This window comes from Oryctolagus cuniculus, chromosome 10 (assembly GCF_964237555.1).
Source record: "Oryctolagus cuniculus chromosome 10, mOryCun1.1, whole genome shotgun sequence".
Taxonomy (NCBI): domain Eukaryota; kingdom Metazoa; phylum Chordata; class Mammalia; order Lagomorpha; family Leporidae; genus Oryctolagus; species Oryctolagus cuniculus.
The window spans coordinates 65,925,593-65,938,303 of record NC_091441.1 but is presented as its reverse complement, the minus strand read 5'-3'; the positions used below and the strand labels follow the sequence as shown (position 1 = coordinate 65,938,303).

Genomic DNA, 12,711 nt, shown 5'->3' with positions numbered 1-12,711 from the left:
GCTCTATTATACCAGAATAAAATTAATCGTCGTGGAATGAGCTCTGGAATTGCTTTGGGGTAAAGGTGGCCAAGAAGGGTAGGAGAGCCTGCAGAGTTAATGCTATTGCTACCATTGTCACGACACCCAGGGTCGGTGTGACTCAGCGGAAGCCAGGCAGCTCCCGCCACAAGTGCACAGGGGCCAGAATGCGAGTCTGCGTCAGAATTCCTGAAGATTCGGAAAAAGCCGTGCATGGCCATGATTCTTCTAGATGACTTTTACACACACACATACACACACACACACACACCCCCAACAGCGATCGTCACTATCGCGACCTCCTGCGGGCAAGGGGCGTGCTAAATTGTTCGCCTGTAAGACCATATCTGATGTCGATCCTGGTGCCCAGTGTTACAGCCCCATTCTGCAGGGTGCAGCTGCTCAGGACTGCACAGTCCTGCGGTAAAGGAAGCGAGAGCCTCGACTGCAAGGCAGGCCTGGCGCCTGCAAGGCTGGACACACCACGGAGGAAAACTGCAAACCTCACAGTTTAGCCTCTCAGCCTTTTTCTTTTTTCCGTTTTTAAACTTCGCCTTAAAAAGTCACCTAAGTTGGGGCTGGTGCTGAGGCACAAGCTGCTGTCTGCAATGCAGGTATCCCATATGGGTACCAGTTCTACTCCCTGCTGTTCACTTCTGATCCAGCTCTCTGCTAGTGCCTCTGGGAAAGCAGTAGAAGATGGCCCAGGTGCTTCGATCCCTGCACCCATGTGGGAGACCCTGATGGAGTCCCAGGCTCCTGGTTTTGGCTTGGCCCAGCCCTTGCTGTTGTAGCCATTTGGGGAGTGAACCAGCAGAAGATCCATCTCTGTGTCTCTCTCTCTCTGTAAACCTGCCTTTCAAATAAATGAATGAATCTTTAAAAGATCCCTGTACCTCCTATATCAGGGACATCACTCTCTCACTCTTTCTATATCAGGGACGTCACTCTCTCATTCTTCCTCCTGGTTGTGACCACTGTTGGGCTATGTTTTTGGTTAAAAGGTGATCCAAGTCTAGAATCAAATTAATACTGTGTCTCGTTTAGCAGTCTTTATGCTGAAAGTCATCTTGGGCTGTTTTCTGAGAGTTTTGTGCAAGGGCCCAGCTATGCAACCTTATACACATCAGTTTCAAGTCCAAAACTCAGCAGGCATTTGTTCTAGTGGTTAAGACACCATGTCCCATATCGGGTCCGACTCCTGACTCCAGCTTCCTGATAGTGCGCACCCTGGGAGGCAGCAGTGGATGGTTCAAGTAGCTGGGTCCCTGCCACCCATGTAGGAGATCTGGATGAATTCCCAGCTCCAAGCTTGGGCCGCAGCCCAGCCCTGGCCATTACAGGCATTTGGGACCTCTGTCAGTCACCGTGTGTCTTGCAAATTAAGTAATGAATTAAACAAACATCTGAGTTTTCAATCTTTTCGAAGATCAGTTGGTTTGTGTTCCAGCAAAGGAGTAGGATAAAAGAGCTTCATTGGTGCTTTCTCTTTAGTCTAGAAGCATTTCAAAGTCCCTCCTAGCTTATGTCTCTGGGGTGAAGCTTAAAATAATCCTAAAATTGGGATGAGGAACTTGACTGTGCTATAACGTCAAACTTTATAACAGTCAGGTTGACCTTCAGCAAATCAGACTGCTACTGATGTAGCAGTAGTATTCACAGACAGTGAAAACGAAGTCTATGGACAAGGTAAGAAAAATGCCAAGACATTTGTGATGCCATGCCAGCTATTTTTCAAAACCATTCTTCCCTAAGATTTCTAAGACCTGTGCATGGGGTGAGGTGGAACCCTGTGAAGCACTAAACCACCATCTACTGCTTGCCTTGCCTCTGAACCATTCACTTTGGAGACAGCTTTGATCTAAACTTGGAAAAGATACACCAACCTGCTTCTATGGGCTGACCTCAAGAAGCAGTCACAGAACAGAAGTGATGGCCTCCACCTCCTACTTACTCAGGCTGTTCCACACAGGCAGGGGGATTTCCGAATGCAACAGTGGCTGTCCTTGATCCCACCGAAGGCTGGCACAGCTCTTCCTCCACACAAAGAGGAGAATCTCACACAACATTCAAAGTAATTCCTGGCTCAGCAGGAGCCCCCCAGCCTAGTCCCTGACTAAGATGAGCCAGAAATGAAATGTTTGCACACCCAGCAACATGTCTGTAAATAAGCCACTTGTCGGTCTCACCTTCCCTGTTACATTCAGGTTCATTTCAAGATGCTTCCCTGCAACCAGGACAGTGCTTCCCGATAGAAGAGAATGGGCCAGTGAAGACTGGCCCTGAAAATATACTCTTCCATGGAAACTGACCGGAATGAAAGACTCATTTACACACGGGAAGTCCTGTGCCCTCCAGCTGGGAGGAAGCCAGGCGACCATGCCCGGGAGGAAGGGCTCTGCGCCCAGGGTTTCCATCATTTTCACTCAGGGTTAACCAAGAATAAGTACATGTGTATGAAAGAATTAATGAGGGGCCAGCGCTGTGGCATACTAGGTTAATCCTCCACCTGCAGCGCCAGCATCCCATATGGGCGCCGGTTCTAGTCCTGGTTGCTCCTCCTCCGGTCCAGCTCTCTGCTGTGGCCCGGGAGGGCAGTGGAGGATGGCCCAAGTCCTTGGGCCCTGCACCTGCATGGGAGACCAGGAGGAAGCGCCTGGCTCCTGCCACTGGATCAGCACAGTGCCAGCCATTGCAGCCACTTGGGGAGTGAACCAACAGAAGGAAGACCTTTCTGTGTCTCTCTCTCTCTCACTGTCTGTAACTCTGCCTGTCAAACAAATAAAAATAAAATCTTTAAAAAAAAAAAAGAAAGAATTAACGAGGCACTTAGAGCTATTTAGTAAAGGATAAGCACAGAGTCTTCAGCCCAAAGACTTAATGGTGGCAGAGGGCCACTTCCGGGGCCAGTGTTGTGGCATAGCTGGTTAAGTCACAGCCTGCAACACTGACATCCCATATGAGTGCTGGTTTGGATCCTGGCTGCTCCACTTCTGATCCAGCTCCCTGATAATGCTCCTGGGAAGGCAGTGGAGGATGGCCCAAGTGCTTGCAACCCTGCCACCCAAGTGGGAGACATGGATGGCATTCCTGACCCCACCCCCAAACGTCACAGCCATTTGGAGAGTGAACCAGTGATGGAAGATCTTCTCTTTGTCTCTTCCTCTTTCTGTCATTCTGCCTTTCAAATAATTTTTTTTACAAAAACAATAAAACAAAAGAGATGGCCACTTGAGACTGAATCCTTGAGTGTGTAGGGTTTGGTTACCACTTTGGAGGTGTTTAGCACCTGCTGACCATGGCTTACACAGAGGCAGGAATGGGGCAGATGGAGCCTTTGAGTATCTTTCAGTGCCTGTGAATTTTACCTCATGCACGAGCCGCTTTCAGAGTAAGAACAACCACAAATACACAGCTAAGAGTAGACGCTTCACCGTCGAGAGCTCCCATCTGGTTCCTTTGACATGCGTAGCCAGTCTCGTGGGTGCTGTAAAGCTATAGAGCCCACAGAATGAAGCATGGCAAGACTTGCAAAAGCGAAATACAAAAGCTATCTTGGCTCAAGAGGAGAACCTTCTTATTTGGGGGGAAAAATAATCAAGGGGCCAGCGCTGTGATCCAGCTGCTTGTGACATGTGCATCCCATCCTGCAGTGCCAACTAGAGCCCCAGTTGCCCCACTTCTGATCCAGCTTTCTGCTAATGCGCCTGGGAAGGTAGCAGATGACACAAGTGCGCGGGCCCCTGGCACCCATGTGGGAGACTGGGATGGAGTTCCTGGCTCCTGACTTCAGCCTGGTCCAGACCTTCCAGTTGTGGCTATCTGGGAAGGGAATCAATGGAAGATCTCTCTAATGCCTCTTCCTTTCTCTCAGACTTTCACATAAACAGATATTCGAAACAAAAAGAAGAGAGTATCAGGTGGCTCAGTTATAACTCGCAGGCCTTGTATAGCAAGAGTGCTCTTTCCAGAAGTTTTTGCATCTTGGGCCAAGCAGAAAGGTGGGCACCTGGACAGCCAGAAATCACACCTTCGGGTACCTGGGAGACTCAAAGAGCAGGACATCCAGGGAGCCGAAGGCTCTTTGTCTGCAGGAGAAAGGCTGGCTTTCAGGGCAGCGCCCGGAGGCCCTGACACTACAGATTCTCTGGGCAAGCCCTGAGACCCGGGGAAGAAGGTGGAGAAGCCCGGGCTGGGTGACTTTTCAGTGACTGATAGCAGGTGAAGATTTACAGGCGAATACGAAACAATTCCTTTAGCTCTTGCTATGAATTTTCCACTGGGTTCTTTACATTTGCACTCAGTTGTTAAGAGCCTTATGTTGCATCCCTGAATGAAAACGTAACTTCTCTTTTAATAAACTAATCCAGCGCTGGGGAGACCAGCTGTTGGAACCCCGCAGGGCCGTAACTCCAGCTCCATTAATCATCAAGTGTTAAAAAGTCTTGACTTGAGGAGTTACTAACAAGTCTAAAATGCACAGTCTTGGGGCTGTGGGCCTCGTCTGCTTGACTCAGTGGCAAGCGTCCTGCGGCAGAGAGCTACATAGCTCTCCTTGGCCCCTTTACAGCCAACGGCTGGCTCAGCTGAAGTGCTCACGGCACGGGGGTCGCTGGGAACATTCGCAGGGCCAACCAGCATACAACCTGACGTCTTCTCATGAACTGTTCCCAAGGCTGCTCAGGACATGTAATTTTTTTTGAAACCTCTTTGGACATGATAAATGTTGCCATCCACTGTGTTCCGGTGTGAGAATGTACAATGTGACTCAGAGCCAAGACCAGCGCCTGAGAAATGCCACTTGCCCATTACCCTTGGGAAAGCAGTTTGGCCTCATTTCCCATGCTGTTGTCACCTGTGCGGCTTGCAGAGTGGCTGAAAAAGGCCCTGGCTCTGCACGGCAGCTCTTGAAAACACGTGTGCTGGATCTGGTATCCGGGCTGCCCCACTAATACCCATGCCACTCACAGACAGACAAATCTTCTAACAGAGGACGCACCAGCTGTCGCTTACAGTAGAGCCCATTAATCTTCTGGCCTTGGAGGCCTGGCACGGGCACAGAGTTTTGCTTTAACTGCTGCAGACAGATGGGCCCTTAAAAGTCAGACCTGATGACGAATGTCTGCAGCGGACCCTGTCAGCCCATCCACGGGCTGCTAACTCCCGTGTCCATCTCCACTTCGAATGGTCATTGCTAACAATCAGTGTTAGGAGGAGGCAAAAGCAGACGGCATTAAGATAGGTGGAATAAGAGGAGCCGGTTGAGTGGCTACCTTCCTTCCCACCCAGCAGGCAATGTTCTTCATGAATGTTGCTTAGAGAACCAGACACAGGACATCTTTTTTTCCTTCTCCAACGCATCTGGATGCAGGCGTGGGAGACCTAGCAGGTTGTGACGTGGCAACCAAGGACACTATTTGAGTGGATCACAAACACTTGAGAGGATTCACTGACAACACCTCTTCTACAATCCGTACATTTGAAAGCATTAAATTGCAAAGTCACCTTATAGTTTCTAGCTAGCCCACTGCTGGAAGATTCATTCCATGACCTAAAATCGCCCCCACGGGCTCTGCCCTAACGACGCACTTCCTAACGATGGTGGGGAACAGGTTTTTTGAGGGTGGGAGCTCCTTTGTGAGTCCCCACTACTCAGGGAAGCTGAAGGGTGGATGGGTGTCCACAGAAGGCAGCAGACAGAAAGCATAGGGCAAACCTCAAATGTCTTCCTAGCCTGCATTCAGAACATCACTGCTTTCCTTCATTTGGATCTGAGCCCAAGCTCCGAGGACAACCTCTCCCACCGGACCTGGGCTCTGAGCTGAAGGCGCCTGGGACAGGGGAGAGCGACAGCTGTAGAGCCCGGCCCGCAGGGAGTGCCCAGAATGCCTGTGGCCGAGAGGCTGCGGCCGCGCCCAGGGTCTGCTGGCCCAGGGCCACTCCCCCACCCTCCCCCGCCCTCCGAGAACGCAGGCATCCCAGGCTTTGCTGCAGGAGCCTCCAGGGAGCCAAGTGGGGTCAGAGGGGGCTCAGAAGCCTGAGAGCAAGAAAGCTTAATACAGGGTCCCGCTCAGGATCTCAAGTCTCCGTGTCCACCACAGTTACCACCTTGTACAACAAGGCAAAGGGTTTGGATGTTACCAGTAGTATCTTTTGGTTTAATAAGCAGGGTCTATTTCCGCAGTGCTTGTCAACACAATAAAATTACTTCCTAACACTGGAATCCCACCTTTCTCTACACATACCTTTACCGTTTTCAAGGCATCAGCAAATATTTTTATTTGGAGCCAAAGAGAACACAAAATGCTTTCTACATATGTGTTTGGGAATCTTCAGCAAAAACATGGGTGTTTTTCTCTCCTTATAATAGATAACAGGACGTGAGGACATTTCAAAAAGTTTATGGAAAATGAGATTAAAAGGGAACTTTATTTTGGTGCAAAAATCTGTGAAATTTGGGCATATGAGAGGTCTTCAGAAAGTTCACAGAAAATGCATATTGTGAAAAAAAAACTACACATGGATTTCAAAATTATTTGTACCAACATAAACACCTTTTAATTTGATTTTTCCATAGCCTCACTTATGTTTGCCAAATTAGTGATGTTGCCAATGGCCGTTCAGCTAAACATCAACCAAAAAGCCCCCTAAGTTCTGCATCTGGTCATGATGACATCATCAGACTGAGCATTTCCCTCTTCCTTGGAAGAATGGTCAACCTTTAAAAGGCCAAGGGTGACTCTGCAGAACACATACATGGAATTTTCTTTCCGGGGTAAATCTGCTGGCTCCAAAGAGGACACACTCAGTCTGCTCATACTATGATTCTTATTTATAGAGGCAAGGCAAATGAATGACATGAAGGGGTTGACGTTAAAGCAAAACGATACAATTTCCAGCAAAACTCCGACATCATGCACAGCAACAGGTAGCTAGCCAGGTGGTGGGTGGTGGGAGGGGCGGGGGTTCTGCTACCTGGAACTCGAGGATGGCCAAGCGGTTCAGGTGGGACAACAGGCATGGATCTGAGCACCCACCTGCTTGCGCACCTGCACCCCATCTGCCGTCTGCAGCCTCAATCCATGCTGACCATTCTGCCCTGGAACGTGTTGGGGGAGCTCCCCCATGGGAAAGCCACAGCCTCGGTCTGTGTCATCTAGGTCTGGTCCATCCACCTGGTGACCCCCCTGAAGTCCAAGGTCATTGAGCCCAGGGAAGGTCTCTGGATGGTCGCCCTGAAACCAGCAAGAGAAGGTGATCACAGCTTTGCCTGCACCCCTTTGTGGTACAGCCTGGTTTCTACCGTTTGAGAATAATGATCCTCTCTGTGGCTTATCAAGTGCTCTCTCTCTTAGTCCTGGCCCCAGATATGCTCGTTTTGCTCTTCCACTCATGGCACTTCCTCCATTTAAATGGCACAGGGTGGCTGCTCAGTGTATTAGAAGATGAATGAAGGCCGGCGCCGCAGCTCACTAGGCTAATCCTCCGCCTTGCGGCGCCGGCACACCGGGTTCTAGTCCTGGTCGGGGCGCCGGATTCTGTCCCAGTTGCCCCTCTTCCAGGCCAGCTCTCTGCTGTGGCCAGGGAGTGCAATGGAGGATGGCCCAAGTCCTTGGGCCCTGCACCCCATGGGAGACCAGGAGAAATACCTGGCTCCTGCCATCGGATCAGCGCGGTGCGCTGGCCACAGCGCGCCGGCCATGGCGGCCATTGGAGGGTGAACCAATGGCAAAGGAAGACCTTTCTCTCTGTCTCTCTCTCACTGTCCACTCTGCCTGTCCAAAAAAAAAAAAAAAAAAAAAAGATGAATGAGAAATGCTCTAAGTTAGCATTGCCTACAGCCATGGTTCCATAAATCAGAAAAGCAGGACCCCAGAATGCTGACCAACAGGACATCTGACCACTACGTCAAGGGTCTGCTGAAGGAGGGTCTTCCAAGTTGTAGGCACTTGGAAGCTGAGTTAACTTTTGAACTTTCATCATTCTGAGGAAAGAGAATCTCTGCTTGGATGACTTAAAACTGCAAGCACTGTCCACTAGAGTAAAGAGCAGACAACAACAACAACAAAAGATTCAGGATGCCCTGAAGCAGCCGACCAAGTAGCCCGGCTGTGGATGAACAGACAGAGCAGAACACCTGTGCCTGCAGCCCTGTGCTCACCGGAAAGCAAGGCCGGGCACAGCCTGTGCGGCTGGAGGTCACCCCGACTTCACCAGGAGGAACTCAATCAGAAAGCAAACAGCTCTGCTCAGTGTCTGCTACATATCTGGGAATTCAGACCGAAGAGGGAGAAACCAGGGCTGGCTTTGCGACCCATCTGAAACTTGGAACCGACCCTTAGAAAACCACAGGGGCACAGCGTGCGCTGGCATCTGGGGGCAGCAGTGGGAATGGGGGGAAGAACAAACATTTTAGGAGCAGCTTTTAGAAACCAGCCAGACTGAGTGAGAGAGCAAAGGCTCCCAGGGCGAGAAGTTGAGTGAGTGGATCACTCAGCGGCAAGCAGGTGGCAACCAAGGTTGTGCAGAACACGGCCACAGACCAGGTGTCCCGCTGGACCTCCTGGCTTCACACACGGTGGATGGGCCACGGCAGTCCTGTTGCATGGATTCAAATCGACCCAATGACTTAACATAACTGGCGGAGTGGAGAGTGAAGGGCAGTGGCGCCTGGGGGTCAAGGACAAACCCCGCAAATAGAAGCAGCGCTGGGGCGGGCGTTACCTCCGAAAAGTCCTCTCCCTCCTCCTCCATCTGCTTCCTTTGCCGCCAGTGTTTCAGCAGCCACCGGAGTTTGACGTAGAAGAGGAAAATGTTCTGCTTCAGGGCCCGCAGCTCCTGCTGCAGCAGGTTCTTCTCATCACTCCAGGAGCGCTCGTGCAGGGTGTTCTGCAGAGCCAGGCTATGCATCTCCAGTTCTTTCCACCGTAGGGCGTACAGGTGCTCCTCCTCCATCTTGAATGGAATCAGAGAAGAGTGTGACGAGCAGCTACTCCGACCTGCCACCCTGACAACCCAGGGGGTCTCCGCTGTGTTGCAGGTGGGATGTGACACTGGGAAACCCTCAGACGCTCAGGGCACTCGTGGTCGGAGATGCCGACTACTCATCAAACCTCAGGAGCGCTGGACTCAGAGCCAGGTGCTATTTCAAAGGAAGGGACTGGGCTGGCTTTAGCTCAGAGGTTCCTTCGTCTACTGAATCAAAGGAAGGGACTGCACTCTTAAGTAGACTCCATTCCCCCAGTACCTGGACTCAACATTCAAAAGCCCATAGGAAAAGAAGGGGAAGTCCTTCCCCGTGACCTCCTTGGCCCCCCTCGCCCCTAACAGAGAAAGGGAGCGTAGGAGAAGGGTCTGGGCTAGGAGGAGCTCTTCCCAGCATGCTTAGCTGCACACTAGTGAGCAAACAGGAAGGTGCTAACCAACTTCCACACTCAAGGCTTCACACTCCTGTTACTAGGCACGTCCCTTGGGAAAATAAGTCTCCTGCAAAAGAAATGTCTTCCATCTCAACACTGAGTTCCTGTTTGGTATTTTCGGTTTTTGAACATTTTTGTTTGAGAGGCAGGGAGACACACAGAGAGCAAGCGAGCCATCATCCACTGATTCACTCCCCAAATGCCTACAATGATCCTGCCTGGAGCACTCAGTCTGGGTCTTCCACCTGGGAGGTTGGAACCCAGTCTTGAGAGCCCTCAGTGCTGCCTCCCAGGGTCTGCACGAACAAGAAGCTGGAGCCAGGAGCAGACACCCAGGCACTCTGACATGGGCTGTGCTTGTCCTAACTGCTAGGCCCAACGCCACCCCGTGTTCTTGCTTTGTTTTTCTTGTTCAAACACTGGCATTGGCATTCTTCCAAGAAATAAACAATTACTGTGTATCAATACTGACTAAGCAAAAGGATGGGAATGAAACCTTATTTTGCAGATAAGAGCTATATATAGCAGCTATAGAGCAGCTAACAAGATCTGCGGGATCAAAGCTGTGCGTCCCAAGGCCAGAAGATTTAGAATGCCGGCCCCGTGGTGACCAGCTGTCCTCTCCTAATTTAACCCTCCCTCTGATGCCAACAGCCAAGGCACTTATTTTTTTTTCCTCAAGGACCAGATTAATTCTCAGGAGCCCTGGGTCAGGGCTATGTCTGCAGAGGCCGACCCCACTACAGTGGACATGCTAAAGGCCAGAGAGGAGCAAGAGGTAGCTCTGGAAGGGTCTACGGGTGTGCACCCCGGCTCACACGGCCACGGTTATGCACCTCATCTTTCACGTCCTTCTGACTACAGAGCACGGGTCGGCATTGTGGTGTAGAGTTAACGCACCCACCTCTGACACCAGACGCTGGCATCCCGTACCTGCATGCTGGTCTGAGCCTCGGCTGCTCCACTTCTCATCCAGCTCCCTGCTCACATGCCTGGAGAGCAGCAGAAGATGGCCCAAGTACTCACACCCTTGCCACCCACCTGGGAGACCCAGATGGAGTTCTGGGCTCCTGTCTTTGGCCTGGGCCAGCCCTGGCTACTGAGGTCATTTGGGGGAATGAACCAGTGGATGGGAGATCTCACTCTCGCTCTCTCTGCCTTTCAAATTAAAAAAAAAAAAAAAACAACTAAAATTTTCAAAACAAAACAGGAAACAGTGGACAGAGGTGGGGAGCTGAGGGGAGCTGAGCGTTCCACTTCCCTGCAGTGCTCCTAGCCTCCCCGGGGGCAACACGAGGATGACGTGAGCTGCCTCCTCTCGCTGCTGGGGTGGGAGGAATGGAGACAATGCCCCCACACAGGCCGGGGTGTCTCCTACCCCTTCACCTGCAGCACCCCTACACCCTCCAGACTCTCTCTCTGCTTCTCCTCCACTGCCTTTGCTGATTCTGTCTGAAGTTCTATGACACGAAGTGCTCCCAGCATCTCAGAGGCTGGTTCTCAGTTCCCTGGGGACGTGGGGACACCTTCTCTTCCCTTCTGAACAGGCCTGGAAGACATCCCCCCACCTTCCTCTACACACTGCTGTATGGCAAAGCCAAGTGCCACGTGCACCTGGGACCCCCACTATTCTGCTATCGAAATCTCCGGTGGCAAATTCACTTTGCAAACTCTCTTTGGGTGCTACACCAAATATTCCTTTTAAAAATGGCTTAGGAACTTATCTTTCAAGTAACGATACTACTTTCCTTTGGTAATGATACATGAAACTTGACTTATAAATGACACATTTAAAGAGGGGTGTGCATCTCCTGGGAGGGGTGGACAGGGAAAATTGAGACCTTGGCACTCAGCTCTGCCCTCCTAAGCTGAAAGGTGCGGAAGGTACTCCCTTAATCAGTTTGCAGCCTGTTTAGATGACCTTGGCTATGGGCACTGTGGGGCTTATGGGTAGTACACATCCCTTGCCACAGTAAGCTCTTGAATGCACCCAGGACGTAATTTTGCACAGAATATGCATTTTAAATACCATAGTGCTCTGATCAAGATAATTTGTTTTGTTTTAAAGCTACAGCTCCTTTCAAGAACAAATACGAGGAGGTTAGATCAGCTACAGCAAGTTCTGAACCTAGATATTTCATTACAGCCTAATTAGGTGTGGTGTGGCACGCTGGGGAGGCCTGGAGCCTGGAGTGCCTGCATCTGCATATCCCCTTCAGAGGAACTCTGGGAAAGGACGTCAGAAATAGGATAAATTGGCCAGTCACGGGTCATTCTAAAATAACTGGATGCTGACCAGACCACAGCTCAGTGAGAGGCAGTCGTTTAGATGAGTTGACGTTCCTATCAGAAAAGCCACCAACCATCACCCAAGGGGCAGATACGCCTTCCTATGTGGCCACACGGCAGGCCCTTATTTTACGGGTCTGTTGGCCCATGCTGCCGAAGGTGCAGGCTGGCTTGAAGAGACCTTCCTGAGACCACGATGTTAAGTACACTCGTCCTCCCTTATCCACAGTGTCAGTATCCTGTGCTCCATCACAGTCCCAAAATACCACATGGAAAATTCTGGAAGCAATGGATTCAAGCTTTTGACTTTTATTATAGTACACTGGTACAACTGTTCTAGATTATCATCAGTTATTATTACTGACCTCTTACTGTGCCTGATGTATAAATTAAACTATTTCCCATGGGGCTCTGTGGTCCCGGAAGGGGCCGTGCTGGTATTCCCGGTCCATATTTACCTTGCGGATCCTGTTTGCAAATGTCTCTGTCTCCTCTTGATGCAGTCTGGCCGCCTGCGCGAGCTGACCCTGTAGCTCCTCTATCGATACACTCTGCTCGGGTAAAACGGGGGGGCCCCTGAGCTGATCAGTGGGATAAAGGAAGGGGTTTAGTGGGGACGAGAACACTGCCTGAGGGGACGACGAGGAACAGACATCTGCACAAGCCAGGGACACACAGAGAGATGGCGCACGCTGGTTGCAGCAGTGGAGTGACTCTGTGGCAACTTCCCTGGGCTTCTGGGTTCACAGGTGCCTGCTGATGGACAATCCCACCTGCCTTCCTCCCTGGCACTGAACTTGAGCCATCACAATAGTTGTGAGCCAGGCCAAGAGAAGGGAGCCCGGGCACCCTGGGGGCTGTCCTAAAAACCACAGTGGCTTCTCGACAGTTTTCACACAAGCTGGGGGTGCTCAGAGCTTGGTGATGACCACAGAACAGGCAGCCTGTTGGATTCTCTCTGAGTTACAGGGAGTCTTTCTGA

At 50.9% G+C, this 12,711-nt stretch overlaps 1 protein-coding gene across 9 annotated transcripts in view; it reads right to left on the bottom strand.

Moving 5' to 3' along the window:
• MTCL1 (microtubule crosslinking factor 1) overlaps positions 1–12,711 on the bottom strand; it is a 134,586-nt gene that overhangs the window by 27,418 nt on the left and 94,457 nt on the right. For 5 of the 9 annotated variants that reach the window (XM_070050458.1, XM_051852138.2, XM_070050453.1 and 2 more), the window contains 3 exons: positions 12,188–12,310; positions 8,746–8,976; positions 7,059–7,256 (listed from right to left, as the gene is read on the bottom strand). In XM_070050458.1, the coding sequence (XP_069906559.1) occupies positions 7,059–7,256; positions 8,746–8,976; positions 12,188–12,310 (552 nt within the window). The remainder of the gene's footprint in view (positions 1–7,058; positions 7,257–8,745; positions 8,977–12,187; positions 12,311–12,711) is intronic. The other 4 variants (XM_070050457.1, XM_051852139.2, XM_051852137.2 and 1 more) reach the window with 2 other exon arrangements.